We start from the raw sequence: 19,891 nt of genomic DNA, 5'->3' as shown, positions 1-19,891 counted from the left end.
ATCCCCTAGGACAACCAAACTACGTGTCTCCAGGAGAACAGCCATCTGCCATGACCTGAAGCAGCTCGGACAGGGAATCCTTGGTGTAGCGGAGAGGTCGGTACACCACAAGGAATCCTGTACTTGCCCCTATTGCCCAGTGTCAGGGGTTCAGGGAGAGAGGCACAGATGAGGGAGGAGACTGAGAGCGAGGGGGAAGAATCCCGGAACGAGGAGGAAGAGGATGACAATGACTTGAGGGTTTCCATGAGTCTTTCAAGTGAATCGGAGGATTCCCAAAAGGGGGCGCCCGTGGTCAGGCCAAGGGGAGTTACAGGGGGGACTCGTCAGGAGCAGGGGAGCAGCAGGGGAACCCCGAGTGGGAGTTGGAGATCGGGGCCGGCTTCCCCGCCGGAACGGAGTGAAGAGGGTGGAGTTCCCAGTGTGACAGGCGAAGCAGAGCAGGAAGCAGAGAGGGGAAGGAGATCGGGGCAAGACGTCCTGCCGGAAGGGGCGGAGAATAGTACAGGGAGTAGTGTAACTGTCAAGAGGAAGATCAGAGGTAGCGAACGCGCGCCAAATTCAAATGTGGAGGCGCGCGGAAATGCAGAGAGCCCGGAGGAGGAGCCTGGTCCCAAAGCACGAAGGAGGGGGGAGCAGTTGTCTGGGGATTCAGCGTCAGGGGAATCCAGGAGGGGAGAAACCCAGGGGGGCAGAAAGACCCTGCGGAAAAGGAAGGACAGGAAGAGGTGGACCAGCACAAGCCTCTTAAACTGGTGTAGAGGCGGGACTGATTCAGAGGGGACTTCAGCGGTCTAAGCGTAACAGACGTGGGGCTGAGCGCCTCGGCTGTGGAGCAAACAATGTACTTCAATAAAGACTTTTGTAAATAAAGTGGACTTGGCGTTGGTCTCTTGTGAGCTGGGACCTGAGGCGGCCCTGACAGTAAGTCCCCTCTCCAAAAGAACGCAAATTTTTTTTTGCAAAGCTCACGAAGTGGGGCAGCCATGAGTGCGGAGGAACAGTTGACAGCGCTACGGAACGCAGTCACCGAGCTCTCCACTGCGGTAGTAGCCTCTCAGAAGAAAAGTGACGAAGCGGAGAAGCGATGCCAGGATCTGCAAGCCAGGTGGGAGCGTGCATGAAGAGAGGGGTTCCCAGGGTCCAGATCAGAGGGAATTGGACTTGGAAGGCGGGGGGGCAGTTTAGTCGCCCACTTCGATGGGAACCTGAAGCACTACCCCAGTTTCAGAGCAGACGTCCTATATGCACTGCATTTGCTTCGCAATGACTTTAAAGATGAGGAGGAGAAAGTGGGTTTTATTGTGTCTCATTTGCATGGAGACGCTAGAGCGTGGCTGCGCAATTTGTGGCGCGAAGATGGCCCTGCCCGCCGCGATTCTGATGAATTTATTAAAGCTATGGACGCTTGTTTCCAGTCCACCGTGGATGTTGATGTTGCGCGCCGAGAGATGCACGGACTCCGACAAGGCAAAGCCACTGTGCGTCAGTACCATTCGCGCTTCTTTGCATTGCTGACTGTATTGGGCTGGGAGAAAGACTCCAAACCAGTGAGAGATTTGTTCTGGGAGGGACTCCATGGCTCCATAAAAGATGAATTGGCCAGGGGTGACAGACCTCAGACCCTAGCAGAAGTGGTACAGAGGGCTCTTGCGATTGGAGTGCGACACGAAGAACATCCTTGGCACAGTGAGGAAGGTCGCCAGATGCGTGCGCCAGCGAGGGCACCTCCTCTTATCCCCAGGGATTTTGGCCATGCGCATCCTTCGCCTCTAATGCGGCAGGGGGAGGAACCAATGGAGCTTGGCGGTGCTAGAGCTCAGACAGCAGCCAGAGCCCCAACGTCCGATGCAGTCAAGGAGAAGCCTCCTAGAGGGAACAGGAAATGTTACATCTGTGACAGTGCACAGCACATGGCTAAAGAGTGTCCCCAGAGGCTCCAGAAGCACACTGCAGCGTTAGCAACAGTCGCAGCAGACGTACTTCACGAAGAGCAGTTTCAGGGAAACGACAGTGCCTGGCTGGAGACAGCGATGCTGGGGCTCAGCCAGGCGAGTCTGTAGAGCAGTCCCCAGCGATTTTGCAGCACACAGACCCCTTACCACCCAAGCCAGCGGTGCAGCTCACTGCAACACTCCAGTTGCCGAATGGAATCACCCTGGAAGTTCCCATTACAATCGACTCTGGGAGCAACGCGGACTTTGTGGGGGTGCAGTTCGTCAAGCAGCATCGCATAGCGCTTCTGCCAGCTACGACACCCCTGAACGTAGTCACGGTCGATGGCAGGAAATTGCTAGGAGGGCAAGTTGTGCAACAGACGCCTCCCATGGTAATGCAGATTGGAAATCATCGAGAAGTCATTAGCTTCAACGTCACCCGCCTGTCAGACACGCCTATAGTGTTAGGCATGAGCTGGCTGGAGAGACACAGTCCAGCAGTGGCGTGGTACCAGCGACAGCTCACCTTTTGCTCATCGTACTGTGCTCAACATTGCATCCAGTCCAGCCAAGAGGAGGAAGCTGGGCAGCAGCTGCAACTCGGCATGGTGCAGGCAGTCCCCCGCAAGTACGAGGGATTTTTGGAGGTTTTCTGCGAGAAGGAAGCTGACCAGTTGCCACCCCACAGGCCTTACGACTATGCGATTGACCTGTTGCCGGGGGCGACGCTGCCGACTGCAAAGCTGTATTCCATGTCTGAAGATGAGATGCAAGAACTCAGGGAGTTCATAGAGCACAATTTGAAGCGCGGATTCATCCGGGAATCTAAAGCAGTGGGGGGCAGTCCTGTGTTTTTTGTGAAGAAGAAGGACACGCCCCAGAAGAGACTCATTGTGGACTATCGAGCCATAAACTCGATGACGAAGCCCAAGGCCTTTCCCATGCCCAAGATTGACGACCTCCTAGCGACCGTGCGGAAGGGGAGGATCTTCACCAAGTTGGATCTGCGCGGAGCATACAATCTCATACGCATGCGTGAGGGCGATGAGTGGAAGACGGCCATGTTCATGCCTCTGGGCACGTATGAATACAGAGTTATGCCCTTTGGTCTCCAAAATGGATCCCACTGCTTCCAAGCCTTTATGCATCACGTGCTAGCGGGACTCCTCTACAAGAAGTGTGTGTGCTTCCTCGACGACATCCTGATCTTCTCAGAATCGCCGGAAGCCCACGAGAGAGACGTAAAAGAGGTCCTGCAGAGACTACGGGAACACAGACTCTACGCCAAGTTGGAGAAGTGCCAGTTCGATGTGACGGAGGTGGATTTCCTGGGCTACAGGCTATCCGACAAGGGACTAGCCATGGACAGCGTCAAGGTCCGCGCGGTGTTGGACTGGAAAAGCCCGCGCAATCGGAAGGAGGTCCAGAGGTTCGTCGGTTTCGCCAACTTTTACCGCAAGTTCATTAGAGGTTTCGCGAAGGAGACGGCAGCAATCACGGACACTCTCAGTTCCAAGAAGAAGAAGTTCACTTGGACGGACCAGGCGGAGCGGTCTTTTCAGAAGCTTAAGAGCCTCTTCGCATCCGAGGAACAGCTGTTGCACGTGAATCCCGGCAGGCCCATGCGGGTCGAGACTGACGCATCCGACAGAGCGGTGGGGGCTGTTCTTTTGCAGGAGGATCCGCAAGGGAACTGGAGGCCCTGTGCTTTCTATTCCAGGAAACTCAGCAAGTCGGAGCAGAACTACACCATCTGGGACAGGGAGCTGTTGGCCATTCACGCAGCTTTCAAAGCGTGGAGGCACTTCCTGATAGGAGCCAAGCACACCGTACAGGTCCGCACGGACCACAAAAATCTAGAGTATTGGCGCACGGCGAAGCTCCAGAGCCAGAGGCACATACGCTGGGCGGAATTCTTCGCGGATTTCGACTTCCGAATAGAGTACATCCCGGGAGATTCCAATGTCATAGCAGATGCGCTCTCCTGAAAACCGCAATATCTAGAGGAGACGGCAACAGTGGCAGCCAAGCACATTTTCGCACCGCAGGCGTGGGCGTGCGCTTCAGCCGCCGTCGACCTGGACACGGTGCGATGCACGTTGCAAACGGATCAGTTTGCACAATCCAAGATGGAAGAGCTGCGCAGAGGTACAGCGAGGGACGACGAGTTCCAGATACGCGACGGTCTGCTAACTCGCAAAGGTGCCCTATACGTGCCAGGGGACGATCTCCGCGCAAAGGTTCTGCAGCAGTTGCACGACGCACCCAGCGCGGGCCATTTCGGCAAGGAGAAGACAGCGGAACTGGTAGCCAGGGACTTTTGGTGGCCCCAAATGCGAGGAGAGGTCGCGGATTATGTCGCCAGGTGTGACACCTGTCAGAGGTCCAAGCCAGTGCACCAGAAGCCAGCGGGACTACTGGAACCGCTGGAGACGCCACTGCAGCCGTGGGAGCGGGTAGCGCTGGACTTTGTTACTGATCTGCCCAGCTCCCGAGGCAAGACGGCGGTACTGGTGGTTGTAGACCTGTTCACCAAGATGGCGCACTTCATTCCTTGCGCGAAGGTGGCGACAGCGGAACAGACCGCCAAACTCTTCATCGACCACGTGTTCAGAGTGCATGGGCTGCCACGGTCCATCCTGTCCGACAGGGGGCGCCAGTTTGTTTCCAGTTTCTGGCAGAAGCTCCTAGGTATCCTGCACGTCAAGATCAACCTATCGTCGGCAAGACATCCACAGACCAACGGCCAAGCAGAGAGGGTCAACGCTATCATGCAGCAGTACCTGAGATGTTACGCCAATCAGCGACCCGCAGCTTGGGTGGACTACCTGCCGATGGCTGAGTTTGCCTACAACAACACGAAGCACGCGTCGACGGGGGTGACGCCGTTCTTCGCTAACAATGGGCGACATCCCAGAACCTTCCCGGGGTTCGTAACGACGGGGGAGGGGGTGCCGCAAGGGGCCGACCATTTCGCAGCAGAACTGCAAGAGGTGCACGAGGAACTGCGGCGACATTTGGAACTAGCTAAACAAGCCTATAAAGTGCAGGCGGACAAACACAGGAGGGCGGGAGAAGACATCCAGGTGGGGGACTGGGTATGGTTAGCAGCCCAAGCGGTGCCGGCCAAGTCGTTAGCTAAGAAGCTAGGACACAGGCAGCTAGGGCCGTACCAGGTTGAGGCCAGGATCAATCCCGTAGCGTTTCGATTGGCCCTCCCCAAAGGTTCCAGAATGCACCCGGTCTTTCATAGGTCGGTGCTCACCCCCTACAAGGCCCCACACAGATTTCAGGAGTCAGGGACGGCACCAGACCCACGCAGAGAGTCACCCAAGAGGGGGGGGGTCACCTAGGGCCGAACCACTCAACGAGGTCACAGAGATTCTGGACTCGAGATGGGGGGAAGAGGGAGTAGAATATTTTCTCGCCAGAGAAGGTACCCCAGTCAGTGCCAACAGTTGGGTGCCAGACTACGCTTTGGACGAGCCTCTTCTCAAGGACGAGTTCCATGCCCTTTTCCCACACAGGCGCATGCCAGCCGAGTACTTTGACGACTGGCTTTTTACGCCCACACTTTCAGCCAGCACTTTCCGGGGGTTTTGTTCTGCGGAAGAGGGGACGCCAGAATCGAGCCCTCCCAGGGGATCGTGCTCGGGGGTGGAGACGGACCCCTCTTATTGGTGGGACGAGCAACCAGAGGAGGACTGGCGCAGGAGGTGGATGGACGGGCCTTGGCCAACAGCACCAGACGAAGTAACAATGGGAGAGGAGACCGAGAACACTTTGGGGGACGAACCCGAGTTGGAGCACACATACACTGAGCTGGAAGCAGAGGAAATCGAAGTAGACGAACTGTATCCAGCATCTACCCCCGCAGAGACGGGGCTCCCAAAACCTGCACCCGAAGGGCGGGAGGGGGGAAGGGGGGGCTTCGAGGGGGGATGGATGTCAGGGGTTCAGGGAGAGAGGCACAGATGAGGGAGGAGACTGAGAGCGAGGGGGAAGAATCCAGGAACGAGGAGGAAGAGGATGACAATGACTTGAGGGTTTCCATGAGTCTTTCAAGTGAATCGGAGGATTCCCAAAAGGGGGCGCCCGTGGTCAGGCCAAGGGGAGTTACAGGGGGGACTCGTCAGGAGCAGGGGAGCAGCAGGGGAACCCCGAGTGGGAGTTGGAGAGCGGGGCCGGCTTCCCCGCCGGAACGGAGTGAAGGGGGTGGAGTTCCCAGTGTGACAGGCGAAGCAGAGCAGGAAGCAGAGAGGGGAAGGAGATCGGGGCAAGACGTCCTGCCGGAAGGGGCGGAGAGTAGTACAGGGAGTAGTGTAACTGTCAAGAGGAAGGTCAGAGGTAGCGAACGCGCGCCAAGTTCAAATGTGGAGGCGCGCGGAAATGCAGAGAGCCCGGAGGAGGAGCCTGGTCCCAAAGCACGGAGGAGGGGGGAGCAGTTGTCTGGGGATTCAGCGTCAGGGGAATCCAGGAGGGGAGAAACCCAGGGGGGCAGAAAGACCCTGCGGAAAAGGAAGGACAGGAAGAGGTGGACCAGCACAAGCCTCTTAAACTGGTGTAGAGGCGGGACTGATTCAGAGGGGACTTCAGCGGTCTAAGCGTAACAGACATGGGGCTGCGCACCTCGGCTGTGGAGCAAACAATGTACTTCAATAAAGACTTTTGTAAATAAAGTGGACTTGGCGTTGGTCTCTTGTGAGCTGGGACCTGAGGCGGCCCTGACACCCAGCAATACAGAACATGCACTCAGAGAACTGGGTCTTCCCAATAGGATGCCTGGTGTCAGCTAATGACTTCCTAAAAATCACTGGAACCCCACCCCTCCATTCCCACATGACCTGGGTTGCTGTGCATAAGAGAAACCTGGTGGACAAGCAGCGGCAAGGACAGGCCCATCTGCTTCATCCAACCAAGTCTCTGTCACACATGCCAGGTCAAGTCCTCCATCCACAATGAAGTCATGGATGGCAGTGGTCTTATGAATCATTGACCTACCATTGCACAGCAGCACCTTCAGGTCATGTGGGTCTCCCTTGCTGATTCCAGGATCCATCCAGTCAAGACCAGACCCGGAGGCAGGGATAGTCCTCAAACAGCAACTAAATCTGCTTCCTTGGTAATGACATGATCTGGTCTTAGTGTAACTCCTCCTCCTACCCGTGATCACTGAGATCGGATGACCCAGTGCATCCCCTCCTGTGAAAACTGCCCCAGTCTTTCTGTTGGCTGGGGCCCACTCCCCGGCAGACCTTAAAACAAAACGCAAACTATACAACAGCTAATAAAACAATAAAAAGCAAAAACAAAACAGCAACAGCAACAACAATTATACTAAAATTAACCCCAAACCAGATGTCCATCCCATCCTCAACAAAGCAAAAGGGGGGAAGGGAGAAGAAAAAATTTAAATGCCATTAACTGCTTAAGAACATTTTAAAACACATTAGACACTTGAAACAGGGACGCAATAGTAGAACACCCCCCCCCCCGCCTGCAATTCCCCAAGAGGTTGTTAGGTTGTTCCAATGAATCCAGCCCCTCCCTCTAGGCACTGCAGCAGGAGTCCTTTTGTAGCTGGGAGGGTGAGGGCCTGCCCCCCCAGTCCAGTTGGAAAAAGCCTTGAAAGGGAGCAGGCCCTGCAGTCCTCAGCACAGCCGATAAAGCATATTCTCATCATAAATGAGTAATACTTTCTCATGCATGTTTTTAATGCTAGTATACAAAGGTATATCACTTCCCCTTCCAGAAATGCTGAACTGCTAATTCAAGGGACACTGAAGTCCTAGCAAGAGATGACAGGGCAGCTTTCCAGATTAGGTAGCTGGGAGTGAGACAGTTGGCAGAGTGGCACTGTGCTTGCTAAGATGCCAAATCCTACAGGAATTGCATTCTTGAGCTTTCTTAGCACTGTAATACCATTTTAATTAAAAAAAAAAGATTGTGTGAGGGAATACTCCACATCTGCCAAGCTTTCAGGAGCAGGACTAAGGGCTGAAATGAAGCCCCCCAGATCCCCAAAGGTTGAGGGAAAGGGTCTGCCTATAAAGACCTCTGGCCGTGAGCTGCTCTGCAAAGAGGAAGATGCCTGTCAGTTCAAGCTAGTTTTATTTACAGAGTAAGACATCCAGAGCAAGCTTCTCACTCCCTCTCAGCAACAACAGATGCTCTAATCTGAATCAGAGCTCCAACCCCAACAGAAACGACGCCAGAATCTCTTATATTTACCCCTCCCCCTTCCGCTCTTCTTTCAGGCATTCCCAACACCGAGATCAAGGACTGAGAGCCTGGATTGGCTCTTCCTCACCGTCTGTGGACAACACTTCCAAGGCTATCTGACCTGTTGGCAGCCTGCCTGCAATGGCTTGGCTCTCCCACAGAAGCGAGACATCGGCAGTAATTATCTCAGGTTTGTTGCTCAAACACATAAATCACTCCGGAGCTCCTTCACTCCGTGTCTGACTCCAAGTTTGCAGTTGCCGAGTCTAAACTCCGCACCTTCCTCTTCTTCCAACATGGGAAAAAAACCCTCCTCTCACTGACCTTTTCGCGCCTTCGAGTTTTGGGGCTAGCTATTCCTGCCCTCTCCCCTTCTGTCTCTGAGCTAAGACTGGTATTTGGATCTGTGCTGCCTGTTCTCTGTTCTCTGAAGCTCTGCCACTCGGCTGCCCCTCCGCCCTCTCACATTCCAGATCACATTCCAGTGTCCTTATCTCTCTTGGCCTGCTTTCATACATTCCAGCCTCTGTCAGCTCTGGAACAAAGCTGACACTGCCCTTGCCTTGACTGCTTCCAGCTCTCTCTCTCCCCCTGAGCTGGGAGTGTCTGGTCTGGGAAAGGAGGGCTGCGGTTGTGGACTGTCAGCCCTGAAAACGAAGTCTTTTCCTTCATCAGAAGCCTCATTCCCTTGTTCTCTTTCCGATGCTCCTCTCCTACGGGGTCCTGGGAGGCCAAGTTTCTGACACCATCTCCCTTCTTCCTTTTCATTATCAGTCATTTCCGCCTAAGAAATGGAAAGAAAGCAGTTGCTCCTGTTAAGCGCTGGGTTTGTTGGGGTTGAGACTAATGAGCTGACGATGGTATGATTTGTCAGCAATATATATGGTTTGTTCTTATCTGTAAGTGAAGTCACATTAGAAACAATACAGAAGCAATCAAAGGGAATTTCCTAGAAATATTTTATTCAGTCTCACCTGCAACTGTGTGCTGAACACACAGAAACACGTAGATAATGTGAAATTACTGGAAGTTACAGTCTCCAAATTACACTCAACACATGCAAGCAGATTAATGGTTCCCCACCTCCTTTTTTTAAAACATTGTTTTTATTTATTTTCATGGTACAGAAGATAAATTTTGAGAAGGCAATGGTTACAACAGTAAATAACAAATAACTTGTCATGATGAAATTGCAGACTTTCATCCTGCCATGTTTTAAAGTTTCATTTGATTATTCTAAAAAATCACAACACATTTTTCTATGAGTGCCGGGTGGATTCCTACAACAGTCTTCACAATTTATGTACAGTGGTACCCCGCAAGACGAATGCCTCGCAAGACGGAAAACCCGCTAGACGAAAGGGTTTTCCGTTTTGGAGGCGCTTCGCAAGACGAAGTTCCCTATGGGCTTCCTTCGCAAGACGAAAGCCCATAGGGAAATCTCCGGGACAGCGGGGAAGCGCCTCCGCTGTCGCCCGCCAGCATTTTAAAAAGCCCCGGGACAGCGGGGAACTTCTCCGCTGTCGGGGCAATCTTAAAATGGTGGCGGGCGGGAGCGAAGCCTCCGCTGTCGCCCGCCAGCATTTTAAAAAGCCCCGGGACAGCGGGGAACTTCTCCGCTGTCGGGGCGATCTTAAAATGCTGGCGGGCGGGAGCGAAGCCTCCGCTGTCGCCCGCCAGCATTTTTAAAAGCCCCGGGACAGTGGGGAACTTCTCCGCTGTCCGGGGCGATCTTAAAATGCTGGCGTGCGGGAGCGAAGCCTCCGCTGTCGCCCGCCAGCATTTTAAAAAGCCCCGGGACAGCAGGGGACTTCTCCGCTGTCCGGGGCGATCTTAAAATGCTGGCGTGCGGGATCGAAGCCTCCGCTGTCGCCCGCCAGCATTTTAAAAAGCCCCGGGACAGCGGGGGACTTCTCCGCTGTCTGGGGCGATCTTAAAATGCTGGCGTGCGGGAGCGAAGCCTCCGCTGTCGCCCGCCAGCATTTTAAAAAGCCCCGGGACAGCGGGGGATTTCTCCGCTGTTCCGGGGCAATTTAAAAGCCCCGGACCATACCCCGATGCCGGACGGCGGACAGGAGCGCCTCCCCCCGCCGCCCGCCATCGGGACCATGCCCTGATGCCGGTGGACGGGCGGGAACGCCTCCCCCCGCCGCCCGCCATCGGGACCATGCCCCGATGCCGGGGGCGGGGCCGCGAAGCCTGGGCGCGCTGATCTCAGCGCGCCCAGGCTTCGGCATGCCGGCAACTCTCCGCAAGCTGCGGCAGCGCTGCCGCTGCTTGCGGAGAGGTCCGCGAACCCTGGGCGGACATCTTTTGAAGGCGGGGGGAGCAAAGACTTTTGCCCCCCGCCAGCCTTCAGAAGAGGTCCTGGACCTCTTCTGAAGGCCAGGGGGGGCAAAAGTCTTTGCTCCCCCCTGCCTGCCTTCCCGGGAGAGCGGAGAAACGCAACACGTTTCTCCGCTGTCCCGGAGGGCTTTTGAATGCAGGCGGGGGGAGCAAAGACTTTCGCCCCCCCCCGAGCCTTCAGAAGAGGTCGGGGGACAGACTGTCCCCGGACCTGGTCTGAAGGCGGTTTCCCTAGGAACGCATTAATTGATTTTCAGTGCATTCCTATGGGAAACCGTGCATCGCAAGACGAAAAACTCGCAAGACGAAGAGACTTGCGGAACGAATTAATTTCGTCTTGCGAGGCACCACTGTATTCAATAAACATTGGCCATGTGTTAAAAAGGAATATGGATTATGTTGCTCAACTTTTTTATTTTCACAGACAAAGTTTAAGATACAGTGGTACCTTGAGTTACAAATGCCTCGGGTTACAAACGCTTCAAGTTACAAACTCCACTAACCTGGAAGAGTTACTTTGAGTTGAGAACTTTGCCCCAGGATGAGAATGGAAATTGTGTGCCAGCAGCGCAGCGGCAGCAAGAGGCCCTATTAGCGAAAACATGCCTCTAGTTAAGAACAGTTTCAGGTTAAGAACGAACCTCAGGAATGAATTAAGTTCGTAACTAGAGGTACCACTCTACTTAAATTGTGGTGCCTAGAATTGAACACAGGATTGTAGGTGTGGCCTGGCCAAGGTAGAATAAAGTGGTACTATTCCTGCCCTTGATCTGATTCTGCCTTCTGCCACATTGGCCTCCGCTCCCCATTTGGTGTCGTCTGCAAATGTGATGAGCATCCCCTCAGTTCCTTCATCCAAATCATTTATAAAGACATTGTACAACAATGAGCCCAGTACTGAACCCTGCAGCACCCCTCTTGTCAATTTTCCCCAGGATGATGAGGAACCATGAAGGAGGACGGTTTGGGTTCAGTCAGTCAAATCCACCTAACAGTTACCTCGTTCAGCCCACATTTTACCAGCTTCCTCACATAAATATCGCAGGGGACTTCGTCAAAAGCCTTACTGAAATCAAGACGCACTATTTCCACAGCTGTTCCCTGATCAACAAAGTTTGCAACTCCATCCAAAAAAAGGGGAGGAGAGATTTCTCTGGCTTTACTTGTTTTTGAGAAAGCCATGCTTTCATCCTGTATGTTTATATTGTGAAATCTTCAGACGAAGGGCACATAAATTTTAAAAATGATAAGGATATTGACATGCTGGAACATGTGCAAATGAAGACGACCAAGATGGTCTTATTTTATTTATGCATTTATTTAATTTCTATACTGCCCTATACCAGGGGTGCCAACTTGAATAAAATATTGGGGGGGAGGTAAACCCTATCTCGCATAATCAATCATATGATGTGCTGCATGCACCATTTGAATGGCAATGCCTATAAAGTAGGGGGGTGGTCCCTCAAATATTTAAGGGACTTTCCGCCTCTAAGAGTTACCTCCTGTGCCCGATACCAGGCGTAGGCAAACTCTGCTCTCCAGATGTTTTTGGCCTACAACTTCCATGATCCCTAGCTAACAGGACCAGTGGTCAGGGATGATGGGAATTGTAGTCCCAAAACATCAGGAGGGCCGAGTTTGCCTACAGTAGTCCTATGCCCTCAGGGCGGTTTACAACATAAAACCACAATATAAAAAAAACAAAAAAATAAAATAAAATAACTGTAAACCACCCCCCTCCTCACCACATTTTAAAAGGGCATTAGATGTCAATCAGCCAAAGGCCTGGTTAAGCAGGTGTGTTTTTCCCTGTAGCCTAAAGCTGTACAATGAAGGGTTTTCCACCCTTCGTATGAATTATTTAATGGGAAGAGAGGAGCTACAGCTGAAGCTCTTTCTATATTCCAAGCAATTATATGGCTTATTCAGTATAAATTCTATGATGGGAATCGAGACTGTGGCTGTGACTGAAGCTCTTTCCACATTCCACACACTGATAGGGTTTCTCCCCTGTATGAATTCTGTGATGCTTAGTGAGATTTGAGCTATTAGTGAAGCTCTTTCCACATTCCACACACTAATAGGGTTTTTCACCTCTGTGAATTCTCAGATGCTTACAGAGATGAGAGCTCGAACTGAAGCTCTTTCCACATTCCACACATTTATAGGGTTTCTCCCCTGTATGAATTCTGTGATGGCAAGTGAGACTAGAGCTCTGCCTGAAGCTCTTTCCACATTCCACGCACTGATAGGGTTTCTCCCCTGTATGAATTCTTTGATGGGAAGTGAGATCGGTCCTCTGACAGAATTTCTTTCCACATTCCATGCACTGATAGAGTTTTACACCTCTGTGAATTCCCAGATGCTTAACGAGATAGGACCTCGTACTGTAGCTCTTTCCACATTCCACACACTGATAGGGTTTCTCCCCTCTGTGAATTCTCTGATGCGTCATGAGCTTGGAGCTCTGACTGAAGCTCTTTCCACATTCCACACACTGATAGCGTTTCTCCCCTGTATGACTACTTTGATGGAAAGTGAGAGAGGAGTTGTGACTGAAGCTCTTTCCACATTCCAAACACTGATAGGGTTTCTCCCCTGTATGAATTCTCTGATGCTTAGTGAGATCAGAGTTCCTACTGAAGCTCTTTATACATTCCAAACACTGATAGGGTTTCTCCCCTGTATGAATTCTTTGATGGGAAGTGAGATGGGAGTTCTGAATAAAGCTCTTTCCACATTCCACACACTGATAGGGTTTCTCCCCTGTATGAATTCTTTGATGGGAAGTGAGATAGGAGCTCGTACTGAAGCTCTTTCCACATTCCACACACTGATAGGGTTTCTCCCCTCTGTGACTTTTCTGATGCTTCATGAGATTGGAGCTCATACTGAAGCTCTTTCCACATTCCACACACTGATAGGGTTTCTCCCCTGTATGAATTCTTTTATGGAAAGTGAGATGGGAGTTCTGAATAAAGCTCTTTCCACATTCCACACACTTATAGGGTTTCTCCCCTGTATGAATTCTGTGATGCTTAATGAGATCATAGTTCGTACTGAAGCTCTTTCCACATTCCACACACTTATAGGGTTTCTCCCCTGTATGAATTCTGTGATGCCTTGTGAGATAATAGTTCATACTGAAGCTCTTTCCACATTCCACACACTGATACGGTTTCTCCCCTGTATGAATTCTTTGATGGGAACTCAGAGAGGAGTTCGTCTTGAAGCCCTTTCCACATTCTATGCACTGATATGGTTTCTTCCCAGTGGGATTTCTTTGATGGGAAGTGGAATGGAAACTTTTTCCACCTTCAAGATATTTATAAGGCTTCTCCATTGCGGGGATTTTGTCCTGGTCACCCTTGTTCTTGATTTCCAGTTCATCATTATCTGCAATGAAGAGAGAAATGGATTAGTGCCTATGGGAGAAAGAAAGTCCACAATTCATGAAGAATACTTGTTAACACTGGTAATAGAGGAATAACAATTGGGTTAGATGGATAGTTTTACTGCAGGGTTGGATGCATATATTAACAGGGATCAACTGACATCATTTATATCATTATTTTTTTTCTTGGATTTCCAATTAAATGTTTACATATACAATCAAATATAAATAATAAGAAATACAGGATTGTCTCGAACCCATGGACTCCCCCTGTTCAATATTTATCCTTTTCTTCAGCATTTTTTATCTTTCTGTATTATTTCATTTTTCCACAGATAGATTCAATTTTTCTTCTTGAATTTCCATCCAGCTAGCCAATTCTTTTGTTATTTTGTTTCTTATATCTTCATCTGTGACTTCTGGAATCCCTCTCAATCTGAAAGTCAGTTCTTTCTACTGCATTTTCAGGACTGCAATTGAGTCCTTTCTTGCATCCCCTATAATTCAGTTGATTCTTCCTTATTTTTTCCTGTCATTTTTGAAGTGCTCTTCCTTCAGCTTGTGTTTTCTTAGTCATCTTCTCTAGGACTTGTATTCGTTTTTAGTTCCTGTACCAATTTCCCTTGTTTTGTAGTTTTAGTTGATAATTATTTGATCTGTAAAAGACGAAAGATTTATACGATCTGAAGAGAAACCAGAGATGGTGAAAAAGTTAAACTACAGAGCTATGAGAAATTAAAGTCCAAAGTACGAGATTGGCTTCATTACCTTCAGATAAACGAGGTATTTAAACAGGACAGGAAAATAGGCTTCCAGATGGAGAGGTCAAAACTAGAAACAGAATTGTTAGAACCCAATACTAAGAATTTGTCAAGAATGTATAACTTGCTGTTGAAGTGGAATACTCAGGATGAAACGGTGAAATCAGCTATGATTAAATGGGCACAAGATATTGGTCATGACATTATGTTTGCTGACTGGGAACAGTTATGGACCACCGGTGTTAAATTTACGGCATGTAATGCCTTAAGAGAAAATATTATGAAAATGATCTACAGGTGGTACATGACCCCAGTCAAGCTAGCAAAAATTTATCACTTGCCCAATAATAAATGTTGGAAATGTAATGAGACTGAAGGTACCTTTTATCACCTTTGGTGGACCTGCCTGAAGATAAAAGCCTTTTGGGAAATGATCTATAATGAAATTAAGAAAGTTCTTAAAAGGACTTTTCCTAAGAAACCAGAGGCTTTTCTCTTGGGTATGGTGGGCCAATTGGTGTCAAGGAAGGATAGGACGTTTTTTATGTACGCTACTACAGCAGCAAGGATTCTTTTAGCAAAGTATTGGAAGACACAAGAACTACCCACGCTGGAAGAATGGCAGACGAAGGTGATTGACTACATGGGACTGGCAGAGATGACCGGCAGAATCCGTGACCAGGGGAAAGAGACAGTGGAAGAAGACTGGAAGAAATTCAAGATATATCTTAAAAATTGTTGTAAAATTGAGGAATGTTAAGATGTCAGGGAAATGGGACAAAGAATTGCAGCTGTAATCAATAAGTTAAGGAAGAAATTAAAAGAATTGATTTGAATAATTAGTTAATTGGAGGAGTTGCTGAAGAAATTTAAAACAAGGATGCAGAAAAGGGGAGTTATGGGGAAGTCCAGGAAGTAAGGTGTATGAAAATAAGAGTATGAAATTATACATGTTTATATGTTTGTATGTTTGTGTATTGTGTATTGTTTGTTTTTATTTTGTGTGTGGAAAACCAATAAAAATTTATTTAAAAAAAGATAATTATTTGATCTGCCCTGTCAAATCCACTACTGATTTTCTATTTTTGTTCTTTCTTTCCTCCCATCTTTTCCAATTTGTCTTCTACAATTTTTGCCTTTTTTTTTTTACATCTTTCTTCAATTCCATGATCCATTCTGCAATATCTAACTTTCCCTTTGATTTTTGGGTGGACCCTCTTCTCCTTTGGGCTAGGGTCATAATTGTAGCTCCTGCCACCGCCTGTGGCTTCCATGTTGCCATACTCTTTATTTCTATATTTTGAACTTAATATGTTATCATAATTTCTTTACCCAGATGTTACTTTTGCTGCCTCCTCCAGGTGTCACTCTTCCCCTCCTTCCAGCCATTGTTTCCTTCTAAATATTAAATATGCAGTTGTAATTACCATTCTCTACCACTAGGCATCCTCCCCCACACATTTCAGATTCTACTTTCAACGAACATAAAATAAGCGAATGAGTCAAAGTAGTTTCAAAAGAAACCTCCCCCCCCCCCAGTCCCAATGCACCTCTGAGCCCCAGAGGCAGATCAGGGGCTCTCAGATGTAGCTGCCAGGCTGCCTCCACTTTCCACAACTCCCACAACTATTGTATCTTCTAATGAATGCATTAAATCCATTTTTAAAAAGTCCCCTCTCAGAGTGAAACTGGCCAAATAAGAATATTAACAATAACAATAGAAGAACCTTTGTCCAATGTACCAGAAGCACTGGAAAAGATTATAATATGACACGTCCTGTCTTTGCTGGTTGTGGGAATGGATTTTGTTGAAAAATACAGATTTACTAGATCTGGAAGCACATGAGAACTGTTTTGGGTGGCATGCATATTTATGGTTTGATAAAACTAAAGTACAGAAAGGATTCCTGAACCATGTGACAAGGAAACTAAGTTATGAGGTATGGGATAGATATAAAAATTTATTAGAGCAAAGAACACCATGGTGCCTCTCCCCCATTGGAAGCAATTTCAGTTAAAAGAGTAAATGAGAGGAGATTGGGCTACCTATAAAGAATTGTTGATAGAGGCAGATGGCCAATTAAAATTGAGAAAATCTGAAGAGATGAGAGGAATATTAACAGATTGGTTACAGTACCACCAATTAAGGGATGTTTTAAAAGTACATAAAAAAGAGGGTTTGCTACAGAAAGATGGAGATTTGAAATTGATCTGTTGGAAAATAAGGTGAAAATATGATAAAAATGCACAAATAATTGTTGGAATGTTTTACGAAAGATGAAGAAGTTAAAGCAGTTGTCAGGGAACTGCCATCGGAAGGACAGGAGGTGGAAGGGCTCACTGAGGTTGAGAGAGACTTAGCAGCTGAAGAGGGAACCAGCAGGGGGAGAGGAGGAGCTCCAGGGGAAAGTGAGTCGGAGGGATGGCTCAGAGACACTTCCAGCGAAAACAGTGGGGAGGTTTCAAGACCTCCTATAGGGACACCCACTCCTCGCCGGAAATTGTCGCGCCGAGAGTCCAGAAGACGTGTTTCCGTTAAGGAGCTTTTATGCTGGAAGAGATTCCGTAAGCGACCACTTTTGGATTCTGCTAGCGACTGACGGAGCCATGCTGGAGGGGCTCCGTCGTAGGCAGAGGTTTGCGGACTTGACCAAACTCTGAGGGACTTGCATTTTACGCACAAGCAGCTCATCATCCCATCACAGCAATCCGAAAGTACCTGAAAGCAGCTTGTGCAAGGAGAGGCATCATGAGCAACCCAGCCGAAACCGGAGAAGCAGGAGGAGCTGGAGCGGGTCCAAGCCTGGAAGAAAGGTACAGGGTGTTGGAAGCGCAGCTAGCGCTGCAGACGGCGAGGCTCGAGGAGAGGAGGGCTCAGGATGCAGAAAAGGGAAAAACCACCCCGCTCGCAAGAAAGGTGCCAGGATTGGTGCAGAAGTTTGGGGGGGATCCCAGGAACTATCACGCCTTTAGGACAGAGATGCAATATGCTCTCAATCTGCAGTTTGATGACTTTCCCGACGAGGAGTCGCGAGTGGCTTTTGTGATTGGCCATCTCGAATCGGGGGCGAAGGACTGGGTTAGGCCCCTGATGGCAGTGAATAATGAGATCCTAAAGGACACGAGGAAGTTTTTTCGCGCCATGGACCTGATGTTTTCCAGCGACATTGAGCAGGGAGTGGTGCGCAGACAGTTAATGGCTTGCAAACAGGGGAGCCGATCTGTCCGTGAGTACTGGACTGAGTTTACCATGTTGATCCATAAATTGGGGTGGGATCTATCGGCGGAGCCCATTCAAATGCTTTTCGAAGAGGGGCTTTCTTCGGCGGTGAAAGACGAACTTTCCCGGGCGCCCAGGGCGGAGTCTATGGACCAGCTGACCAAATCCGCGCTGACCATAGGAGCACGCCAGGAGGCGAGAGCGTTGGAAAAGCGGGAAGGGAAAGGGGAACGTTGGAGGGATTTCCGCATTCCAGAGATTCCAGAGCCACCTTTCCCGCCGGCAGAGCCGATGGAAATTGGAACAGCGCGGGCGCGCGCAGTTTCAAATCCCAGTGAAGGGCGGAAGAAGGAGGGGAAGAGCGCCAAGAAATGTTATCTCTGCCAACAGCCAGGTCACTTTGCCAGAGTTTGCCCACAAAGAAAGGAATGGCAAGGGATGGCGGGAGCTGTTGGGGAAAAGGAGGGGGAAGGCATGGAGCAAGTAAAAGCCAACGCCTGGCTGCCACCGTCGGGGCACAGCAGCCAGGCCAAAGAGCAGTGAAAGTGCCCACGCCGGAACCTCCAAGACCTGCTTTAGTGATAGAGGTGTTACTAGAGCTGCCAAACGGACACCCACTAAAGATAAAGGCGCTATTGGACTCAGGCAGCTCCTGTAATTTCATGAGTAAGGAGTTTGCAGCTGAGCACCAGATACAAACTGTCCCTTTAAGTAACCCCTTGCAGGTGACCACGATCGATGGGCGGGAGCTACTAGGAGGAGAAGTCAGCCAACAGACGGTTCCAATGATAATGAGAGTGGCAAGGCACACCGAACGGATAGCGTTCAATGTGGCTACCTTGGGAGGAGCTCCCATTATTTTGGGGATGAGCTGGCTGGCGCTGCACGATCCGCTAGTGGGCTGGCATCAGAGAGTGGTCTCCTTTGGGTCAGCACATTGCCTAGAACACTGCAAAGAGGGGAAGGCTCCGGAAGGGGCCAGAGTCACCCTAGCAGGGACGGAAGTAACGGACAAAGGGAAGGTGCCCCCACAATACGCCGATCAGAGCAACGTATTCAGCGAAAGGGAAGCAGACAAACTGCCGCCGCATAGACCCTGTGACTGTCAAATCAATCTACTCCCAGTGGGCAAGCTGTACGCTATGTCAGACAGGGAGATGCAGGAGTTAAGAGAGTTCATTGACAAAAACCTGAAGCGAGGTTTCATAAGAGAATCCAGAGCGGTGGGGGGCAGCCCAGTGTTTTTTGTGGACAAAAAAAACACAGATAAACCGAGGCTTGTAGTGGACTTTCGGGCCCTAAATGCAGTATCAGAACCTCTGGCTATCCCTATGCCCCGAATTGATGACATTTTGACTAGGGTGAGGAAGGGAAAGATTTTTACAAAACTGGACTTGCGGGGGGCGTACAACCTGATACGAATAAGGAAGGGGAATGAATGGGAAACCACCATGTTCACCCCATTGGGGGCCTTTGAATATCTCGTTATGCCCTTCGGTCTACAAGCGGGCTCAGCGTGTTTTCAATCGTTTATGAACCACGTCCTGGGACCTTTGCTCTACAAGAATTGTGTAGCCTTCTTAGACGACGTGTTGGTATAGTCAGAGAATGAGGAGCAGCATGTGAGGGACGTCCGAGAAGTGTTGGGCAAGCTGCAAGCTAACCAGCTGTGGGTGAAACTGGAGAAGTGTCAGTTTCATACCAAGGAGGTGGAATTCCTGGGGTACCGCTTGTCAGACAAGGGATTGGCCATGGATCCAGGCAAGGTCCAAGCGGTACTGGAATGGAAAACACCGAAAACGAAGAAGGATGTGCAAAGATTCTTAGGGTTTGGAAACTTTTATCGGAAGTTCATCAAGAACTTTGCCCACTTGACGGCTCCCATCACTGACTGTCTCAGCAGCAAGAAGAAATTTGTTTGGACGGCGGAGGCGGAGCGAGCATTTGAAGAACTGAAAAGGGCGTTCGCTTCGGAAGAACAACTCCTGCCTGTGGATTTACAAAAACC

General features: G+C 49.9%; 4 protein-coding genes across 9 annotated transcripts in view; 1 reads left to right on the top strand and 3 right to left on the bottom strand.

Annotated features, from left to right (window-relative positions):
* LOC114589664 (uncharacterized) overlaps window positions 1-19,891 on the top strand; it is a 999,511-nt gene that overhangs the window by 831,192 nt on the left and 148,428 nt on the right. The window lies entirely within an intron of this gene.
* Window positions 1-19,891, bottom strand: part of LOC144327607 (zinc finger and SCAN domain-containing protein 31-like) — a 121,337-nt gene that overhangs the window by 61,533 nt on the left and 39,913 nt on the right. The gene's annotated exons all lie outside the window — the stretch shown is intronic.
* The window catches only part of LOC144327585 (uncharacterized), a 48,834-nt gene that overhangs the window by 18,958 nt on the left and 9,985 nt on the right, over window positions 1-19,891 (bottom strand). The window lies entirely within an intron of this gene.
* The window catches only part of LOC114595244 (uncharacterized), a 35,548-nt gene continuing 27,306 nt past the window's right edge, over window positions 11,650-19,891 (bottom strand). Inside the window, 1 exon segment of the mRNA XM_077927994.1 lies at window positions 11,650-13,734. Within this exon segment, the coding sequence (XP_077784120.1) occupies window positions 12,430-13,734 (1,305 nt within the window). The 3' untranslated portion in view covers window positions 11,650-12,429.

Source organism: Podarcis muralis, chromosome 4, assembly GCF_964188315.1.
Source record: "Podarcis muralis chromosome 4, rPodMur119.hap1.1, whole genome shotgun sequence".
Lineage (NCBI taxonomy): Eukaryota > Metazoa > Chordata > Lepidosauria > Squamata > Lacertidae > Podarcis > Podarcis muralis.
The sequence above is the reverse complement of the archived record's forward strand: the minus strand, read 5'-3'. Positions and strand labels throughout refer to the sequence as shown.